The sequence below is a fragment of the Porites lutea genome, chromosome 3 (assembly GCF_958299795.1).
Source record: "Porites lutea chromosome 3, jaPorLute2.1, whole genome shotgun sequence".
In the NCBI taxonomy this organism is placed as follows: Eukaryota; Metazoa; Cnidaria; class Anthozoa; order Scleractinia; family Poritidae; genus Porites; species Porites lutea.
This window is the reverse complement of record NC_133203.1, coordinates 558,909-581,385: the sequence shown is the minus strand read 5'-3', so window position 1 is coordinate 581,385 and position 22,477 is coordinate 558,909. Positions and strand designations below refer to the sequence as shown.

The 22,477-nt window shown below is 37.6% G+C and overlaps 1 protein-coding gene across 1 annotated transcript; it reads left to right on the top strand.

Moving 5' to 3' along the window:
* Positions 1-387: 387 nt before the first annotated feature.
* Positions 388-9,680, top strand: LOC140930106 (T-complex protein 1 subunit epsilon-like). Its single transcript, XM_073379769.1, has 10 exons — positions 388-637; positions 731-791; positions 2,794-2,958; positions 4,620-4,818; positions 5,399-5,591; positions 5,966-6,235; positions 6,687-6,872; positions 7,410-7,547; positions 8,194-8,374; positions 9,143-9,680. The coding sequence occupies exons 1-10, from the start codon at positions 515-517 to the stop codon at positions 9,265-9,267; spliced, it is 1,641 nt and encodes a 546-aa protein (XP_073235870.1). The 5' UTR covers positions 388-514; the 3' UTR covers positions 9,268-9,680.
* Positions 9,681-22,477: the final 12,797 nt, after the last annotated feature.

Genomic DNA, 22,477 nt, shown 5'->3' with positions numbered 1-22,477 from the left:
GGGTAAGGGCCGGTGAAGGCGTTTTGATATTCAATTTTGCCAATCTTGGTATAGTTTCCTGTAACAGTAGCAAGAGTGCTTAATAATGCCCAGGCTAAAATCCATTGATCTTGTGAAAACAAGCTATCTACGTGAACAAAACTTTTGGGGCCACTAAGGGACAATTTAACTGATTAAAGTTGGGCTCACAGTATTGTAACCTACCTATGAGCATTATAGCATCCTAACAGTAAAGACTTAGAGCTTTTTTTAACAATTGAAGAAAAAACAAGCAAATTTATTTAACAAGTCTAACAAGTCTTACAACAACGAACACCTAAGGAAATGACGGTAGACTGGATCCGAGCGTGCGTTTGGGTTCGCGAGTTCGCGAGCAGCCTGACAACAAAGAGGACTGGGTTTCACCGGCCAGGAGTGTTCTGACATTTCCCTTCGAAGCAGCGAAAACAGAGCTGCGAAATCCAAAGTAATCGGCAAGACATAGAAAACCCCTTCCTTCTATACATCACCTAAGATGGCTGCTATACCTTTACAAGCTCGTGCACAGGGTATTACCTTCGATGAATTTGGGAGACCGTTTATAATCCTCAAGGAACAAGACAGGCAAACAAGGTTGACAGGCTTGGATGCACAAAAGGTAGAACGACTTCAATTTTTCTCGTTGATCGATTAAATCCCAATTTTTCCTTCCTCGTGGGTTAAGTTCTTTTATTTGCATTTTTTTTCATAGTCGCACATTTTAGCAGCCAAAGCCGTTGCCAATATTTTAAAGACTTCTCTTGGTCCGAAAGGTAAGTTTGCACGAGTTTATCTTGTCAAAAGTGAGGTCATTGATTATAGTGAGGTTAACTTATCATCTACTATATATACTTGGCCTAAACGTTTTTGTTACTTAAGTATTTCAAATTTGATATTACTATAGACTTGCTTTTAAAACTGCTTGCGTCCGTGCTGCCTAATATTAAAAAAATGTTAAGCTTAATATGTTTTGTGTATCATGTATTGTACACACTATCACTGTACATATCGCAGTTTTCAAAACAGTAACAGATTTTCTCAACTTAACTTATGCATGGGATATGTAACCAATAGAAAACGTTTTCTGTGTTTGTATAGCCAGATATAAACACGAAAAGGGTTGGGAGAATTCGCAAACCCAAGACGAAGTCGAGGGTTTGCATAATCGTCGAGACTTCTCGCAACCCCTTACAAGAGAAATTCTCACCAGTCGCAAAGTCTTAAGGTGATGTTACATGGGATAATTCGCAATGACGATTTTTAGCGCAACACAGCGTGGCAATGTTGGAACAATGTTGTAACCATTCAAAACAATGCCGCAACAATGTTGTAACGCTGTGTTGCGCCAAATATTGTCATTGCGAATCGCCGCGTGTAACATCACCTTTATACGCTAAGTCTTGAACATGTAATCAGTTCTTGTTTCACTAAAAGATGCTTTCCAAAATACGGATTTTTCTCACTTAAAATTTCAGCTTAACCCATTCGCCCCTGAACCGCCCGTAACCGCCCATGCGGATCCAGGTCCTTTCTACCCTTTGTGACGTCATCAGTTTTAACGGTCAAGGACAACTTTCTTCGCTAACTTGTGCAAAGTGAAGAGATCTTTCAAACCATACCAGAATGAGCACAATTCAGTCAAGGAAACCGGAGAAAGAAGCAAAAAACCACGTGACATGGACCTGAAAATCTCCATGAAAATCTTGTTCCATTGCCCACCTACCTTTCCTTTCACCTAATCCTAAGATCCTAAAACCTTTCCTAAAAACTATTCCCACCAAAATGAAGCCTACTAAATGCCCAGCAAGAGAAAAAAAAATGAGGCAAGAAAAGCGAAAAAAGAAGGGAGAAGAGAAAGCGAAAAGTAAAAGTCAAGACTGCTGTGTCACTTTTAAACCCAAAAACTATCTCGAAATTTTGCTTTCTGCGCATGCCCGAACTTGGCAAGCTGATATTTTGCATCTGGGTCAGAAGGCCGTGAAGTGTACGACCTGTAAACCGGTTTGTGGTAAGTTTTAGCTCTTTATAGCATGACAGTGACCAGAAAACCACTCGACTAGCTTCAAAACGCGTTTTTCGGCAAAATTGCCAGGAGCGAATGGGTTAAGCAAAAAAAATTGACACAGCTTGTTTGTAAAGATTTTCCAAGTTTCAGCTGATGAAAGAATTGGTAAATAAAGTAAAATTGTCGAGGTTTGAACTCAAAAACTTTTTTCAAATTTGTGCTTGTGTGATTAGTGCACGAAAAGCAAAACATCTTGATGTCACAACCATGTTTACATACTCTCAAGCAAACACTCCTCTCAGCCAATCAGAGCGCGCATACTATCTTAGTTATTTTATAGCGAGTACCCCTTTACTCCTTTACCTATAAATGCCCATTTGCAATGTTGAGGTTGTAGACATAGCCTGCGCTCAAGGTGGAACTAAACTTTTGGTGATGTCCGTCTGTGAAACACTGCTGGAATCCTTTTCTGGGCCCCCCCCCCTGCATGTCAGGATTTTCAAGAACATGCCATTTTTGTTTTGTTTTTTTTGTTGATTGCTCCACAATCTACTGCCAGTTAAGTAATGTCTGTGAAGCAGCTCTGAGATCCTTTTTCTAGGCCCCAATGGACTCAACAAACTGGACTGTGATGCAGGCTAGTGTAGACAGAGCTACAAATAATTTTTCTTCCTTGGAAGTGTGAGACACAGGTTATTATTGTGATTATCATTATCATTTGAACTGTTTGCATCATGCATGCTGATATCAAAAGTTATATTTCCCTCTAGGTATGGACAAGATGATGGTGAGTCCTGATGGCGATGTTACTGTTACTAATGATGGTGCAACCATATTGGATATGATGCAAGTTGAACATCAAATAGCCAAGCTGATGGTGGACTTGTCAAAATCACAGGATGATGAAATTGGTGATGGAACCACAGGAGTAGTAGGTCAGGCAACCGTCTTATTAGTGTACTGGTCATAAACTGCTAGAACTCCTGGAACCCTTTACTGAGACAAGTATTAACAGCATGCAAAGAAAGCAGTGTTCAATAGCCTGGGGCTAGTGGATTTTGCAATCGGGCTGGTGAATTCTGTTATTAACTTGGCCGACGGGCAAGTGAAGTTTTTTGAGGAATTCAAATTACAGAAAAACTGTGAAATCAATCTGCTCGTCAAAACGTTTTGGGGGCTAGTTGAAATGATGTTTGGGCTAGTAAATGTTAGCTTCAGCTTGCCTGAATGGCGAGCTGTAAAAATGACTTTCTTCGCACCCTGATTAAGGACAAATCAGTGCATCTTTCTGTTGTTGAATCCTCTCAACTACATACTGCTTTTCACAGCATAAAGTTATAAATGCTGTTGAACAAATCTCAAATGCACAAGGGTATACAAAATTCACTAAAAAAAGACTTAAGAGAAAATGGGTTCCACTACAGAAACCATGAAAAATTGAGTGAAAGGTTTTTAAAACCATTATTTGAGAACAAGCCCAGGTGCATTGCATTCAGCAAACCCTAAAAATATGTAATCAATGACCCCAAAATTATAGAAACGCAAGGAAATATAAATGTGAAAAATGTTTAATGACTCAAAAATGGCATTAACATTAATTTCAAAGGCTATTAAACAGAGGTCAATGGCATAAGCAAATGCAACATGTATAACAAAAGACATCAGAACATACTGATGTCAAATACTATCTCATGCCCCATAAAGAAAGAACCATAAAAGGCTGTTTCAAAATGCTGCAACACAAAGCTCAAGTGCATGCCATGAGCAACATGACAAAGGAACACTATACTTTGTGGCAGTAACCATCTCATGTGAAATCAGGATGGCATTGAAGAAAAACAAACTGCTTTATATAGCTTGTGTGAATAAGCAATCAAAGCAAACAATATAATATGGAAACTTTATAATACTGACACAAGGAAAAATTACTGCCAAAACAATTTCATGCTGCACAAAAACAGCAGTAAAAATAATTAACAGCATTTTCATGCAATAGTGACACCAAAAAAATGTAACTGAAGCAGTAAAACAATTTTAAAAAAACCTTATGGAAGGTCAAATAGACAGCAAATGAATATCCTGAAAACATTCATGTTTAAAAAAAAGGGAAACTCGAGAAAGAAGAAACAAATTGAAAAAATGCAAAGCTATGAAGCATCCAAATGAGGTTAACCATACATAAAATTAGAAGGTTGCCATTTTCACCAGGAGGAAAGTCTTCATAGCTATAACAAAGAAAGGTCCTGCTCTTGGAGTTCAAAGAGGCAGAAACTTTGCCAAGGAAACTATGTATAAGCTCTTTTAAATAATGTTTTTGTTTGTGCAAGTGTGTGTGTGGTTGTGTATGGCCTTTGTTTTCAAAATTAAAACAATAGTTGGACTCTAAAGTACACTTCAAAGTCTTCAAAAACAGAGAGATATTGAGGAGAGTATACTGTTAAATTATTTGCACATATGGCTGTAAGATTAAACTGGGCAGAGGTGTGTTCCTTGCTCAATTCCCCTTGTGGCTTATGCACCACAACCGAAGTGTTTTTGCACCTCAAGAAATCATCTGCACTGCAAGCTACTGACCTGCCAATCATCCTGTTTACAGTCCTCGCTGGAGCGCTTCTTGATCAAGCTGAACAACTGTTGGACTGGGGAATACATCCAATACGAATAGCTGATGGTTATGAACTAGCAGCAAAGATAGCTAATGAACAGCTGGATAAGATATGTGACAGCTTCCCGGTTGACAGAAATAGTCCCGAATCCTTGATTCAGACAGCCATGACTACCTTGGGTTCCAAAATGTAAGTACAAAAGGTACTCCCGCTAACTCGAACTAAGTCCAATTTCCCTTGTATTTCACCCCACTTTGCAGTCATTTTTACTTAGTTAACTCAAACTTGGATAACTCAAGTAATTTCTCCGCTATATTGAACTAAAATTCCTTTCCCTTGATAAAAAGGCACTGAAATTTACCCCAGTAACTCAAATTGTTGTTCTTTTAACTCTACGCAGATGCCACTCCATCAACTCTTTTTGTTATATATAGGGGTGAAGACACTAAAACTGACACTGATCACTACTAAAGGCAATTTGATTTTAATTGGTGAAATGAACAGATCATGTTTCATCATAAAAATGCCTAATTATGTTACTGTTTCTAATAAGGGGCTGAGAAATCAGTAACTATCAATTTTTAACATGGAAATTGAATTTTTCAATTGACCTCTAAAACTTGAACTCTTGCTAACTCGAACAGTCTGTTTTTTGTTTCCCTTCAGAGTTTGACTTACAAGGGTTCTACTGTATGTAGCAAGGTTCTACTGTATGTAGCATGTTGACCTTACAACTGATTAATAATTTGCTGCTCTTGGTATATATTAGTGTCAGCCGATGCCACAGACAGTTGGCAGAGATTGCAGTGGAAGCTGTATTGTCTGTTGCTGACTTGGAGAGAAAAGATGTTGACTTTGAACTTATCAAGATGCAAGGCAAGGAAGGTGGCAGGCTAGATGACACTATGTTGGTCAAAGGAGTAGTTGTTGATAAAGATATGAGCCATCCGCAGATGCCAAAGGTATGACAACAAATGTTTCTTGCAATAGGTTTTATTTTCCCACTAAATGTTGCCACTCTATTTCTGTGAAACTTGGAAAACCGTGAACACATGAAAAATTTCAGGACTGTTGATTGTGTGGTGACCAATCACAATAATATTCAGGACATGCGAGCAAACCCCGAAACCACTAACTAATTACCGTTGCTGTTTGCAGTTTAGTTTTCCCATGCCTTATTGGCTATTTCCTCACAACACAATAATATTCCATAAATATTTCTGGTGTTCATGGTTTTGTGAGTTTCACAGTGAGCAGTCTTGTAATAATACAGTGTATTGGTTCTGTTTCAATCTTAATTCTTTATAATATATATCCACTTTTTTCTGGCATACAGGTTATTAAAGATGCAAAACTTGCCATCTTGACCTGTCCATTTGAGCCTCCCAAGCCCAAGACTAAACACAAGCTTGATGTAACATCAGTTGAAGACTACCAAAAGCTGCGTGAATATGAAAAGGAGAAGTTTGAAGAGATGGTAAAACAGGTCAAGGATACTGGTGCTAATTTGGCCATCTGTCAGTGGGGATTTGATGATGAAGCCAACCATCTTTTGCTGCAGAATGAATTGCCTGCAGTTAGATGGGTTGGAGGACCTGAAATTGAGGTAATTATTTTGTAGACAGCTAGCCTTTTGACTCTTTTAAAGTTGAAAAAAAGAAAGTCTGAGGGATTTTTCTGATCTACATATACTTGTACATCTCACCCATTCCGTTGCACCCAGCCAGCCAGTGTTAAAGCCTGGGGCCTGTTTCTCGAAAGTCCCGGTAACTTTTCAACTCGGAAATCAAGTATTCAAATGAAAATGTACATAAGAGAATAAGAGCACAGGTCCTAGCTAACAAACCACCTCCTTTTGTTTTCTTAACTGATAGTTTTATCATGTTAGTTGCAACTATTGAAACCCCTGTCTTGAATGTTAATGACAACAGCTTTCTTGGCCTTTTAATTAAACTAAAAGTAATATTCCCTTGGCTAATAAAGTTCTTTCACAGCCCTTTAGTTTTAGCATCATGGTTTTGGTTGTGAAATACAGTGATTCTCTATTCTTTTTGTAGCTCATTGCTATTGCAACTGGTGGAAGAATTGTGCCAAGATTTTCTGAACTTACAACAGAGAAGCTTGGAAAGGCTGGACTTGTAAAGGAGCTAAGCTTTGGAACTACCAAAGATAGAATGTTAGTTATTGAAGAATGTCACAACTCACGAGCTGTAACCATCTTTATCCGAGGAGGAAACAAAATGGTAAGCACAGCTTTGTATAGCCTGAGAAAACAGCTGACATTTTGTGATGCCACCACTGGTTTCCCAGTGAAATGATGTCCGAGAAACGAGCACAGAAATTCCATACTGATAACCTGTTGCTACCCAGATATTGGTAGTGCTTCTGATCGGGTCAAGCAAATTTTCTCAGGCTAACCTTCTACACCTGCTCCAATATTTCTTAATTGAACTCATTTTACTAACTTACTGTTAACCCTTAAGTCCCAATAGTGACCAACATCAATTTTCTCCTAACGATATCCATACAATGTCGAGAGATTAGGTTATGAGAATTAATTAAATGATCACCAAAGAGAAAAATAATGCTTTGATCTTTTATGAAATTCTCTCAACTTATTCTTTAAAGAAATGTATAAAGATCAGTTTGGAGAATTTGCTTGTGGATATTGGGGCTTAAAGGGTTAATGTAATCTTGAGGACTGTATTCTCACTTTTGAAGCACAATAATTTTATCTGCAGTGGCTCATCCCATTTTCTTGAAATTGTATTTAATGTCAGATTATAGAAGAGGCGAAAAGAAGTCTTCATGATGCACTTTGTGTTGTAAGAAATCTTGTTCGTGATAACCGTGTTGTATATGGTGGTGGGGCTACAGAATTGGCCTGCTCGCTAGCTGTCACCAAAGAGGCTGATAAGGTAACAAGCTTGTTCAACTAATTAGGAGTATACTTTCTCAAACTCATTAATAATTCATAAAGAAAATTCAAAGGAAATTAGTGTTTAATGAGTGTTTGGATATCAGATGAAAAACTGCTCATTTAGCATCCTTAATTTCTCCTTCAAAAATGATTTTGTTTGAGAAGAAATATCAAACATTTGACACAGTGTTTCACTGCATCTCATGTTTGATATATTACATAACAATCATTCAACTGCACTTTACACTTGGCTATGTGAGGCCTGACCCCTACCTAGAAGAAGGAAAAAAGTCTTTTCTCTGGCGGAGGGTGTGGTCACATGTGGGCAAATTTTACTGGGGAGAGGTCGAGAGAAAAAATATTTGTTTACATTAAAGACCTTGTTTAGTGTTTTTGTTCTTGTTATTGTATTGCCTGTTAGGGCTGGGCAGCATAGGAGAGTGGGTGGACTTGAGCTGCAAACCAATGAAGACATTGCAAAGAAATCAACGCGAACCAAACGTTTTGCTCAGCATGAGACTTCACTGACATCTTTCTTATCAGTACTACTAATTTTCTTCTGAGTGTTGTCCCTTTACTTATTTAACAGTAACATTTTGATAAATCCAATCAGTTCGTCTGAGTAATGGATTTTTCTTGTCTAGATATCCACTTTAGAGCAGTATGCCATGAGAGCATTCAGTGATGCACTGGAAGCTATACCACTGGCACTAGCAGAGAACTCAGGGTTAAATCCTATTCAAACTGTAGCAGACATTAAATCCAGACAAGTTGCTGAAGGCAATCCTAGATTGGGAGTGGACTGTATGGACAGAGGAATCAATGGTAAGATCATTCGTCCCTTTTAAGTCCGTGCTGTAAATGTGACCAACGTCAATTTTCTCCTAACAATATCTACACATCATCAATAGAAAAGGTTGTGAGAACTAGTAAAATAATCATCGTGTGAACTTTGAGGAAATCTTACTTTTTTTTACGGATAGATGCCTATATCATGAGTGGTTCTTTCATCGCGTGACAATAGGGAGCTTACGCAACGATGACGGTGACAGCAACGAGAACGGCAAAAAGCAATAGGTTTAGACAAGCAAAACAACAACTTTGCACGTGCGTCACGCTTTTTTGTACATTTCTTTGCCGTCGTTACACGACTACGACGTGAAAATGCCTAATTTCACGTCTTGTCGAGGACGGGAACACAAGACAACGACTTTCTTTTTCTTTTCTTGAACTTTGATACAGTCTTTTAGAATTCAACTACAGAAAAATTTGCCAACATTTTTTACGAATTAAACGAGATGGAATAAGCGCGATAAAGTTTGAGGCAACGCGAGTGTACTTTTTAAGTGTCGTTTTCGTAGCCTTCGGTGACTGTCGTTATTGCGTAAGCTCCCTATTACCTGTCAGAGGCTGCTTCTGAGGTGGTAAGGTTCCCCCTTAGTTAGCAAGGCACCAGTTCACAAGCTCATCAACTGACAAATAGTTTGAACAATCAGTAGTCTCACTCTCCCCTCCCAGGAGTTTCTTGATAAACTCCTGGGAGGGGAGAGTGAATTTAAGGGAAGTTGCTAAATTTGTTTTTTTGTTTTTCAGATATGAAAGAGCAACATGTGATAGAGACGCTGATTGGCAAGAAACAACAGATAAGCTTAGCTACTCAGCTTGTCAAGATGATTCTCAAGATTGATGATATTAGAACACAAGGAGAAGGGTCCTGATGCGTTAGTTATTGCGTGACACGGACACATTACGGAACACTTTGGCGTTACGCAAGGACAGTGTGACTAAACCAAAAGTTTAATTTATCACAAGACTGATGTTTGGTGGGCCTGAATTTTTTTTTTTGAGAATTATGACTGAAGTAACCTTCAACATGGTTTTCTTTTCCCAGATAAAAAAAGGCAGACAGAGAACTAGCCCTTTTCTCGCAGTTGGAATTTTTTCCATCTCGGTTCTCATAATCGTTTCACATGCGGCTGAGAAGTGAGGACAGAATCGCGTTAAAGACGACGATTTTAGGGCAAAAAGGACATTTCCTTTCGCGAGATTACAAATTTACTTTTGACTCGCTGGAAGAGGTGGAAATAGTTCAGCGACAGTGAGTAAAAATATTATATCAAACAGTGAGAAAGCGTTGTTTATTTTGCTGCCTAACCCGTCTGAGCCGGCGTTGTAGAGGGGTCCGCCATAACTACGTTATTATAAAGACAAAAATGTTATCCTGTCGGCTGTGGGTCCTTTGTGTATCCTAAAGTCTCATCAAAAACTTGAGAGAGAGTTTTCCACATCCACAATTTAGTCAGTAATGGAAAACGCCAACCCTCTCAGTCCCCGTCTACAACAGTGATTTTTCGTTTGAAAACGCGCACATTTGGATGCGTTTAGGCCTTTCGTCTACACTAATACGCCTAGCGGCATCGATTTGAAAATGTTCGTGAAAGTGGATCAAAACGAAACCACATATGGCATTAGTGTGGGCGGTCGAAAAACGCACCAAAATAAAGACGAGGACCGAAAATATCGCAGGCGCGTGTGCCTGTCGCATGCGCATCGGGATCAACTTACGTCACAACGTGCAATTCGTTGTCGAACGTTTTAGCGTGGACAGTCGAAAACGCAGCAAAACGGTAGTGTGGACGCGAATCGATCGATGCATTGTTGATGACAACGAAAACGCATACTTTTGAAAACGCATTAGTGTGGACAGGGCCTCAGACCTCAACTGTCAAATTGAAACATCTTACCGGGTAATTGTCCCGCAGCTAAAACGTTTATGAACTACAGGCGTTCCCTTATTCAACTACAGATTGAATAAGCAAGTCGAACTGAGGAAAAAACATTTATGCCAACAAAGCCTTTTATCACATTGAAAGTTCTTTCCTGAACGGCTTTTCAAAGAAACTTAAAATGGGATCCGAAGTGACGACACATTCTTGATGTATTCTTGATGTCAGTGTTTTTCGCTCTTCGCACTACAGTAGTACTATCTGTCTCCGTTGTTAAACCTCTGTTTTTTGATAGTGTTTTCGTATGCAACAGTCTTAGCACTATTTAGTTTACATTTGTCCGAAACTTGCGAAATGGAGCTGTCACAAAGTGTTGATCAATAAAATACATTGTACATTTATGCTGCCTCTAAGGTAAATAGAAACATTAGCTTTTTTCTAAAGTACATGTTGTTTACACTGCTCGTGAGGAATATTAATAGCAAAATTAATCAACAAACATGGCTAGCAAGCTGCAGGGGGTAGCTTTTTTTGAGCTCTTTCATTTGCTTTCAAGAGCTGTTTGATATTTTAAACATGCCAGAAACTTTGTGAGTTTAATCGTTGGAACTCACGTCAAGGCTCCTGTGTTAAGTTTTCTTCGGAAGGGACTTGAGTGTAACGGAGAATATTGTTTTATGGCTAGTGGAATAAAATGAGAGGTCGAAAAGTAATACTGAACATGCGAACGTTTCAGGTTTGGAAATAAAACTCCTTTTCCCACTTCCTTGTCTAGTTTTAATTGAAAACCTAAGCTATCAATTAAAAGTGTTTATTGTTTGAACTGCTTGACAGAGAACCTCTCATTTCTTGGCAACCATTTGGAACGAACAGGACAAAATTTCCATGAAAATTGTCGGCTCGTAAAAGTGTAGTTTCCTACTAACATTTTCCCCAAACGTCGCGGAAGTTGGTGGAACGTGTACTTTACTGGACAAAGAGGAACGAGAAAACAGGACAACCGTACAAATTGATAAAGTAAGACAAATGATGAAATTGATTGCTTGAAATTAACAATAAGTTGTTAACCTGCGCAAATTAATACAAATTTGTATAGCTGGTTATTTCAAAGTTATGATGATTACAATCCCATGCTGAATGGTTGTTTCGCACATTCGATTAGCAACGCAGAATTTCTTCTAGTTTAAATTAACTTTTCTCTTTGAAAGGATACGTGAACGATAAAAACCTACCCGATTAAGTAAAATGTATTTTTTCATTTCTGGATAGCAGTTTCGACTGGCAATTACCTGATCTTCATTAGAAAAATAGTATGGCTCAGTCGTAGTTCAATTTTTTTTCTGTAGACCGTTCTGACATAATTAGTCGTGTGCTCCAAACATTCCTTGTAGCTTCTAACAGCTAGCCGATGAATGAGATCTTGAGATCTTCTGGGATCTCTCTCTCCCTCGCCCCCCTCTCCCCCTCCCCCCACTGGTTAAGGGGTGGAGACGGCTGACTGCCAGATAAGCGCTGCGCAAAGTAATCATACATCATTAGGTTGAAGCTCGACAACACGCATGCTAGCTGCAGGCAAGAGTTCGAGAAAAAGCGTAGACAAAACAAGACGCTATTGTAGCGTATACTCGAACTTCGTCATAATTCTCAGAACCGCATTTTTAATTCTTTGTTTGTTTCGCTTTTTTTTTTAAGATGGCTGGATCGGATTTTTTTTTGGGGGGGGGGGAGGGGGAATACCTCCCAAGTTTGAGCATTAACAACGTCGGCATGAGTAAAGATATGGGTAAAAAGTTCCCACAACTGTATTATATAAAGATGAAAATTTCTTATGATCTGGGTTTTATTGCAATCGGAGTCGCCATGGCAACGTAATGACGCCTTTACCTTTTTTAATTGATCTTTGTCTTTCTCTGTGCTAGGGTTTTTTTAAGAAATCGCTTAAGGGAGTACGTACTTGCCATAATTGTCCCAATTATGGCAAAGTTTGAACAAATTCTATGAGAGCGTTTTGGAAATATTTTGAAACAAAGTCTTAAGAATCATAAAAACAGTGAAATAGCATACTATCCACACAATTAGCTAATAATTGAAGAAAATGATAAGCTTGGAAACGCGGCTTCATCTCATAGTGGTTTGATTCCATTGAAAACTGCGTACAAAAAAAGAGGGGAAGTGCTCTGGGCGATCGCGAGTTAGAAGAATTTTATTAACCTGCGTTCCGCTACTTTTGTTGTTGTTTTTGCACGTAATTTGGTCCATGCATACAAATTTCGCATAATTCAAAAACGGCTCGATAAATTTTTTTATATACTTAATAATCCGGAGATCAATCATCAAAAAATATACCCTGCAAGTTTTCCCCTTCAGCCATCCCTAATTTTATATTTGTTTCTTTGCTTTTCATTTATCCTCGTCTATATTTTCAGGTATGCGCGTGCGCACTGGCGGGCAGTTAGTTACACTCTAACCGATAAAAAAGCCATTCGATGATTGGTTGAGAGATAGCTATACGTCATTGCATTCGTGCAGACGTCTCCTACTTGTGGTGGTGACGTCACGGTAACCATTTTTTGGCGTAGGTCGGAATAACAATTCTTGTTTCTCTTGGCGTGTGAGACATACGAGTTTCTTTCAACCTAGGTGTGTTGGGGAAACAAACAAAAAAGCGGCAAAACCCGCCTGTCGTCAAGTTAAACATGTTACTATGCTATTGGATGTGTTTGTTTGACCTTGGGTGAAAATAGGAACAGTTATTAATGCTACGCGGAAGTTCCTCACTGTTTTCAAGAAAATTATCATCTCGTGCTATTATCGTCATCGCTCTTTGGCGCGGAGTTAGGTTTAGACTCCCGCTTTATTATTTAATCCATGCAAACATATTTTGACGATTACATGTGTTTTAGTTGACTTCTCTCTTAATTGCTGTTAATCAGTGTTTCAGTTCATTTTAGCCTCGACAATCATTCGAGCCATTGAACCGAGTGTTTATCCAAACTACATTTTAGTTGAAATAAACAAAAAACACAAAGTTTTGCTAAAAAAGAGAGATTTTTAGATTTCAGGGTTTCCTTTCCTGATGTTATTTCTAGTGTTATCTGTAAGGGAGAACTCAGGATTTACGCTCACAAAATAAAGCTAGCAATGTTTTAAATTTCTTCGATTATTGTTTTCAAATTTTATTTCTGCAAATGACAAGTACTTTTATTTCATTTTCGATCACTTTTATCTCTTAAATTATTAATTGTTATTCTCTTTTAATCCTTTTTTTTTTTTCTTAAATTATGATTCCTGCCAATAAATTGGCTTTTTTCTTATGTTTTTTCTTTATCTAACTAAACTGAAATTGGTTTTATTGTAATCGCCGGCTCGTGTTTGAAATTTGTATTTTTTTAACCATAAAGAGCAATGACAGTTATCGGGGTCTCAGGTCGAGGTAGGAAGACATCATTAACTTGCCTTTATATGAAACTTTGGTAATGACAGTCTGTTCATGGTTGTTGGTAATTCTCAGACGCTTTTTCCGGTGCTCTTAATATAGACAGCTGCTCCAAACAGTTATTAATAATGTAAGTTTTTTAAGCTTACGCGGAATCTCAAGTGCGTAATGAATAAATTATCCTTAGCTTTACAATCACACTAAATCTTACAAGCGATCAACTTTGTACGGAGCAGACGCTTTGTTTTGCGCATCTTAAACAACGACTTAAGCTGTCTTCCCCTCGTTCAGGGTTTATTTAGGTTCCCTGAAGGGTTGCCTTCTTCGTTTTACGAGGCAAAGAAATGAATTCAAATTAAATTCAGTGGTCTCTCAGTCAAAGTCAGTTTAACGATTACTTCCACATGATTGCTTGCCGTTAGCAATTCCTGCCTTTTGTACCCAACCTAGGTAAGTCAGATTTGTGGTTTGCTAATACTTTCGTTTAGTACTTAATGTAAGGTTAAATATATTTTTATTTGCGGTTCAAAACTGCGCACTGCTAATCCTTTGTATCGACACCATGAACATAATATGACCTATGTATCGTGAGGTACAATTACTTCCTGTACAAGTCAATCAAGAATCGACTTTAAAGAAAACTCAAACCACATTTTTTTATTTTTTGCTCAAATATTCGAAAAATGTCTCGGAATTTTTTAAGTAACAACATACTGCTACTTTTTAACCATTTCTTTAACGCACGGAGCGATTAAAAGCAATTTAACCCATCAACACTGTTTTTTTTTTTCATTTCGCCTTTTTCTTTTCGTACTATATAAAAGTCAATAAGAATATGAAAGTTTTAAAAAAGATCGTCTTGATGGTAAAATAATCTATGGCTCGATGTTTCTTTTTGCTCCTGACGAGAATATTTATTTCATGCATGTAATGCGTTATCTTTGGTTTCTTCTGTTCGATCAAAATATAATCGTTAAAGGTTTCGAAGTAATAAAAATTGCATTCTTTCTAGGCACTTCTGACCGAGATATCTTAAAATGAGTGTTAAGGGTATCGAGTGGTCGCTTCAAGAAAAGGTAGCTGACCCTTCCATTGTTATTAATATGCACATTAATGGAGAGCAGTTTTGGGGATACTGCATTCCGTGCCGTGTAAATACAAATCATTAAAGTTTTTTGTGTCTGTGAATCACTATGTGAGTGAGTTCTAGGGTCGTCGAATATTGTTAGATCGATTTTCGTATGACCTTGAAAAATGGTTTCAGTAAGTGTTCGTTATGTGTTTTATCAGTCAATGGATGAAGAGATCAAAACATGGCCTCTCTGCGCATTTTCCCGCCGAAGAAAACCCTAAGATGGAGGCATTGTTCGATTGGCCAATCGGGTTGCAGTATGACGTCAAAGCGAAGTATCGATTGGTTTTTGTACAACAACAGAGCGAATCCTCGCGCGCTGATTGGTCGAGAGCCACGGTCAATGAGAGTATAGACCATGAAAATTACGTAACATGTCACGCGTGATTTTCCGATAATTTTCGCTGGAAACTAAAACTAAGGGCGCAAACCATTCATCCAAAATTCAGACCGGTCTGACAGGGAAAAGTGGTCCACCTCAAAAGGTAGACCAGTTTTTTCGAAACTTTTCCGGCTGGGCCGAACCGATCCATTGAGTTTTGGACCGAAATCTGCGGAAATTTTGGTTGAATGGATCGCGCCCTAAATGTTATTGTAAAAAACAATTCGACCACAACATGATTTTCCATGGTGTACACTCTTATGACACATTAAATTGTTCAAAACTTTGCAGTGAAACCACTCGCCTGCGGCTCGTGGTTTTACTTGAGTTTTGAACATTTTATGACGTCATTTCTATGGTCTATAAGAGTGTAGACCTTCAAAAATTGTGGTCGATTTGTTAACTAGAAAGTTCTCGCGCGTGACGTTTTTTCACCCGGGGGTTCGCTTAACCAACCAAAAGCCACGCGCGTTTGTATCCTTTCAATAAACCAATCAAATCGCTCTATTTCCGTGCGTTTGTTGTGTCTGTTTTGTTCGCCCGTTTTCATTTCAAGGTCATTATTTTTGCTATTCTTGCTATGTTTTTAGACTGCATTTCGGTTATTTCTTCTTGTGAAATTTTCCGCCAATTTCTTCACTTCTGTAATAAGGGCAGAGCTTCCGTGACTTCAGTTGTCCCTTTTTCTGTCGATATCTATGCAGTAGGCTAATTACCTGGTTCCAACAAATTTAACTTTAACAACGAAGCTAAATTCAAGCTTTTTTGTGAAAACTAGCCAAATGAATTACATCAAGATGTAGAACACGATAGGTTAATCTGAAAATTTGCACAGTGAGAAAAGAGTTGCTATATGTAATGATTAAATGAAAATGCCTGGAACTGTTTTTTACAATTTATACGGCAATTTGGCTGGGTAGGTAATGTACAAAGAACGATCGTGAGGCATCAAAGGAAGAGTTCCTAAAAAAACCGCCTCTCTTCCCGCTGCATTTTTGATCCTTCCTCTTTCAAAGTCAGTTTAGGAGATACGCAAAAAAAATGTGTGAATTTGTTGTGAATTTTGATTTTAACACCATTATAAGTGAAACCTTAATCCAATTTTACGGGTAGCTGCGTTTTAGGTTCGTTCTAGCCCTCAGCATTAACAATTAAGTAGCAGTTATATGTCTCTACGTCTAAATATTTATCTCTGATCGTGGTTAAGAATATTTTGTCTAAATGTGCTTTATTTATAGGTATGTTTAGCCAGCCAAACATAATTTGGTCCTAGTTTCGCGGTGATAATGGAATTGCCTGCGGCGTTCGACGTTAAGCATTAATTTGGTGTGCGGTAGGAAACGTGGACATTTGTCTCTCGCTTCACTTAAAACTGTAAATTATAAAGCTATCTTGCGAACGTCGCCAGTGAATGGGACCTGTCAGTATTGTCCCTGAGTTAGAGAACTGCATAAATTGGCTCGAAATTCTCCGTCCAAATTGAAAGAGAGAATGCTAAAATCCAGAAATTGAGCTAAAACTCAGTAAACAACTTTTGATGCAACTTGAATGATAGCCTATAAATAATATAATAACATTATTAGGGATAAGGAAAACTTACGTTTCGTGTAGCTTTACTGCAAGTAAATGCCTTTTTTCATATCCATTTTATGAGAGAGTTTCTGACATAAATTAGTATTGAAGTATCGTCGTGCCATTCCAGTTTTGCCGATAGTGAAATAGACGAACAAGACACGAATAGTGCGCAACAGAAGGTATGTCAATTTGAAATTATACTTCGAAATTATCTGATGCCTCAAAGACAATTGAACTACCATTGAATAAAAGGGTAATCCAAAGAAGATGGGTGCCGTTTCAGAGATTTCCTAAATTTTTGGTAAGATTAGAACAGGTGGAAGGTACTCATTTGATGCGAAAGAAAATCAAGGATGTTCCTAGAGTGTGTGCGGGGCCCATTCCCAGGGATCTTGATGTAGCACTTAATTAGGAGACGGGAACAGGACTGTTCGAGTCGTTGATCGATGGTTCAATTTATTAACGGTTTAAATTTGTTCTAAATTTAAGTTAAGAAGCTCATTCAGTGTGGTACAACTTCTCGACAGCGACACTTACAGTGGTTGGAGTTAGTTGAAATCAGCGCGGCACCGTGAAATTCACACCCACATCACAACAACTACCTGTTTCTATCTGTTGTTATGTTAATTAATCGTGTATAACGACACCCATATATGAGGTCGTTGTGGTCACAGTTCCCTATAAAACGTATATCAGTTATAAGCTTAAGCTTTACTGAGAGATTGCCTGATTCAGTATCAAAAGTCATGTGTGTCTTGTTCACCGAGCTTTGTATGGCCATCAACTCTCTCACGAGTAATGCCTTATCTCTCTGACTTGGCTGTCAGCAAAAACTACTACATCTCCTGCTGGTGTTTTAAGCACTTGGGCTACGGTTCAATTTTAATTTTTTCCCGTTTGGCCTTGACTTTGCCTTCGCTAGCTGCAATTTTCTAAAGCTAAAACAAAGTAACCAGATTGTGGTTAAAGTTATTAAGAAACAATGAGTAGCTTTGTCGCCCGAAATCCTGATCTATTTATTAACACTGCTACGGTTGCTGCGCGATAAATAAATTACGAACTATTGCCACCCTGCGCTTTTATGCAAAAGAGTGAGCAGTGGTTAAGTTTTGTTGAGCCAAAACCAACTGAAACCGACGTAAAAATCGAGAAAAATTGTTTCACAGCAGTTTGCCTTGTATAACGTTTAAAATAACATCACGTCTTGTGAAGTAGTATCAAAAGTTCGTTGTTTTAAGAAATTGTTAATCTATCCAGGTTATCTTCGGCGACTATTGTAAAGGTGAGAATTTTTTTCTTTCTTTGATCAGTCATACTTGAGTGAATAACCCAGAAAGGCTCTACAGTCGACAGAGATCTGATTCTCAGTCAAAGTTTTTCTCAGTGATAGACTGAAGTTGACTGGATAAATTAAACTGACTCAAAACTAGAACTTTAAATTGGATTGTTTTATTACCATGAAAATTAAAAATCACCAAGAATTTTCACGTACTTAGTCAGTCCCAGACTGACAAAATGGAGAAAAATACTTTAAATAACTTATGGAAGCGATTTCGACTGACCTGTGTATTCTGAAGGTTAAGTGGGTTATATTGTGAGGCTATATGCAGCTAGAAACTGGTTTAGACTGTAAACCGTAAATGTAACTGATCAACCGCCATGTATTTCTTTTGTTTCTACGCGCGAAGACCATCGTCTTAAAAGAGTAAATAGATAGGCATTTAACATGACTAGAAAACACAAAAGAAGCGAAAAATTGTGTCATGGGAATGCAATGTTTTGCACTGCAAACACTTGCTTTGCGATAAAATCGTGCTAGTCATTAGTCTAATAGTTGATCCCCATACGTTAAATGCAAAATAGTGTTTAAAGTTAGAACAGTGGGATCGTAACAATAGCGTAATGACTTTGTCACGGAAAACATCGATGGATTTCAGTGCGCTTCATGTCTAAAACAAAAGCGAGCTCAGTAACGTTAAAATCTTAAAGACACCATAGGATTTAAGGAGCAAAATATGTATTTGTCCCAAAAATCTCATGTCATGTTAACGGAACGTCAAGTTAGAGCAGAAATAAAGCGCTATTAACAAAGAAGTCAGTGTTGACAGAAATTTTTGGAAATAACATAAAACACATCGCTTGTGCCGTTTTAATTCAGTATAACATACCTAGTGTGCGGCTTTTATGGATTGGCGTCGAACAGTCTCCATCGGTCGTAAATAATTAAATACCGAATTTAGCTTATCATAACAAATGTGTCAAATTACAAATTTAAGTTGCGTACTGGAAATATCTCGACTCATCAGACGGCGGGATTTTAAAGGAATTTCATAGTTTGCTCAAGCTTATTAGTCTTTGGTAAGGCATTATTAAATTTCTTTCTTTTCTTCTTTCTTTCGGAGTCCGTTTTGATTTTATTTATCATACAGAGCCTTAGGCTCCTGATGTCAGCACTTAGCCGCCTCAAAACCAATCATTTCTAAACTAGTTAAGTGTTAATCCTTTTAGTTTTTCTCCCATGAAATTTTCAGGCCATGTCAGTTTCGTTAATTCTAAATAGGAATAATTTTAAGGGTATTCAAAGTGACTAGAGCTTTGAGGCTAAAAGTATTGAATACCAATATGGAGCTAATTCAGGTTCAACTCAGTCTAAGGCCTGGTTCAGACGCCGTACTTTTCATGTGCCGAACCTAACTGAATAAGTTTGACTTTGGAGCGACACTGTCGAGCCAAACTAAAACTGCCGTACCAAATTGATTCAGACACCGCTCTTTTGGCGTACTTAACTCATCACTTAGGTTCGGCATATGAGTGGAGCGGCGTCTGTCGGAACCGGGCCTAACCTAGCCGCCATTAAGTCTGTTCTCTTACAAGCAACGGAAGAGGTTTATTATTTCTCAGATGATCTATAAAAATATCGTAGAATTCCTCTAAACAATTGTTCCTCCCCAGCAGCTATTAATTTACTTTGTAAACAAATTAGGTTTTGTTTAATGGAAAATAAAATTAGGAACCTTATCACCACAGAGAAAAAATCAATGTGTAGTACATCCTAGTATTTCACGTAATAAAAGTTAACTCTAGTATTATTAACCCCAATACCTTAAAACCTTTTAGTTTTTTATTGGAAAACGCTAGGGGGTATCAAAGATTTCTTTTCTACTGAGTTTGTTTTGATCCTACGAAAGTGGGGAAAAATAACGCATGCTCATATGTAGAACATTAAGCACCTATACTAGACTTTTTTTCCTATTCAGACCAAGTTAGGCTGATCGTGCTTTTTGAGAAAAACCCAATTAACACCGGAGGCCATTAAGTGAAAAAGTTAATTTCATTTCTCATTTTCGAAGGGCAGGTATCGTTCATGTTGTTCATGTTGAATTGTAAACAATTTTTAGTTTAGAAATAGACTCTTTGGCTTACATGTTTTGTTTTCCCAATTTAGGTGATGTTGTAATGTTCTAGAGAACTCTTTCATAGTCAAATTTTTATCTTATTTCCGTGCATAGACAATGGAGCAACTTTCCCTTAGACCCAAAACATTCAAACTAATTAAAGAAAGTGAGGTCTTTGATACTAATTTGATCATGTCAAGTCCAAGATAGCTGATCAGAGGAAGCGCTCATTTATAATTCATGACCCAGTAGATTTTAGACGTCGTCACTGTGTCAAGAATTATGCAAGTTTCATTACCATATCATTAATATTCTTGAAAAAGGAGTACTACACTTGTTATCTCTGTCCTCTTTTCTCTTAATATATAACGTACAAGAGATAGACTGCATTTTCAATAATTCTTAAACCGTTTTCTCCAATTTCCTTTATACTGAAATGTAGGCAATGAATTACAGTATTTAACAAATGGGCCACAATTCACTCTTATAGACCATAGAAATGACGTCTTAAAAAGTTCAAAACTCTAGTGGAACCACGAGCCGCTGGCGACTGGTTTCACTGAAAAGGTTTGAACATTTTATGGCGTCATTTCTATGGTCTATAAGAGCGTAGACCATGGAAAATTGTGGTCGATTTGTTTTTTACAATACCATTTATTTTTTTACGAAAAAACAAAACAATCGGCACTGCGGGACATGTTACGTCATTTCCATGGTGTACACTCTCATAGACCATACCTCTCGACCAATCAGCGCGCGAGTATTGGCTCAGTTATTGTAAAATATAAAGTATTACTATTTATCAATACCACATGTCAGTCGGTTGCCATGGTTGCAGTGACGATATATGTAACATGTCATCAGTATCATTGCGTGGTCGCCTTATGCAAAAAAATATACATTTGCATTTGAGCTAAAGACATGAAAAGGTTTTAAGTTTAGTTAATTTTGTTTTGCATATTTTGTCGTAAAGTTTTGACCCTGTTAAGTTTGCAAAATCTCGGGCGTAGACTAATGGCGATCTACCAGGTAATGCGTTTTCAGTGGTGTTGTGTATTACAGAGATTTCAAACAAATTTAAAATATGATAAAACTTACTTGCAAACATAGTATCAGGATCTCACGTAGAAATTGGACTTAATAATTTTCGCTTTTTGCCTTAGCGACAATTGAAAGCTGTATCAATGAGAAGACCAAAAAGCGCAGATGCAGCAGTCCCGAACTCGCTCTACAGCTTTTTTAAAAAAAGCTAAACGTGTCTCTGCATCAACTGAATTAAAAAAAAATAATGTCCAAATTTTGTTATTAAAGACGATTTCGGCATTAAAACTGTTTTTTGTCGTCTGTTGTTATTAACGGATGGCAAGGATGGACATGAATTGAAACTTGAAAAAGTGAGGCCAACCAGTTTTCAAGTTTTACTGCTATGGCTCCAGAATCACCCAAAACATTACGATGGTTAATGTTCCCTGGTGAAAATGTTTGATATCTTCTTCAAAACTCTATTGAGAAGCATTTTGTCTATGGGTAAAGACTTAAAGGACTTCAGCACAGAACTGACCTAAAACAGCGATATCAGTCGTGAAATACCCTTTTTAAGCAACTGCTTTTTAAATCAAACGAATTTTAAAAGGAGGCAGCTGAAGTGAGCATGCGTCAGTTGTCAAAATGATACTCGGAAAAATTAATTAGAAGGCGATGTTTTTTATTAAATGTGCAAAAATTCTGATTTCATAAATATCGTCAAGAACTTTGAGCAGAATTACAGGCGCGTTTTCGAGCAAGCAAAGGTAAGGATTTTAAGTTATTCAAAGTACGACCTTATGTTAAAGACGTTCAAACGGAAAAAAAGAAAAATATATATTCTTTCATATGTTACGCTTGTCTATGAACAGCGTGAAAAAGCGCAAGCTAAATGAGAACTCAGTAGATTTTGATTGCAGATCCTAACACTCGGGCGCCGGATTAAATTTTGTTTTTCGAAATATTGAATGTTTATTTATCACTTTTCTTTTAGGTCTATTTAAAAGTTGAGTTTTTCCAAGGCGGGTAAGGGATTTTTTTATTATTTATTTCAACGGTCTATTAGACGGTTTGATATCATAGTGTGAATGAATATAAGACCCTTAAGCAACCAGAAACCAAGAAACGTCATCACAGAGCTTTAGAAGTTTTTAAATTTTCTGTTTTGAAATCGACTTATTTTGAAACAGGGTTATTTTAAATATCATTTTAGCACAATAGGTGAGGTACAACAAACTTTATTTGAGTTTTGTCCCCTT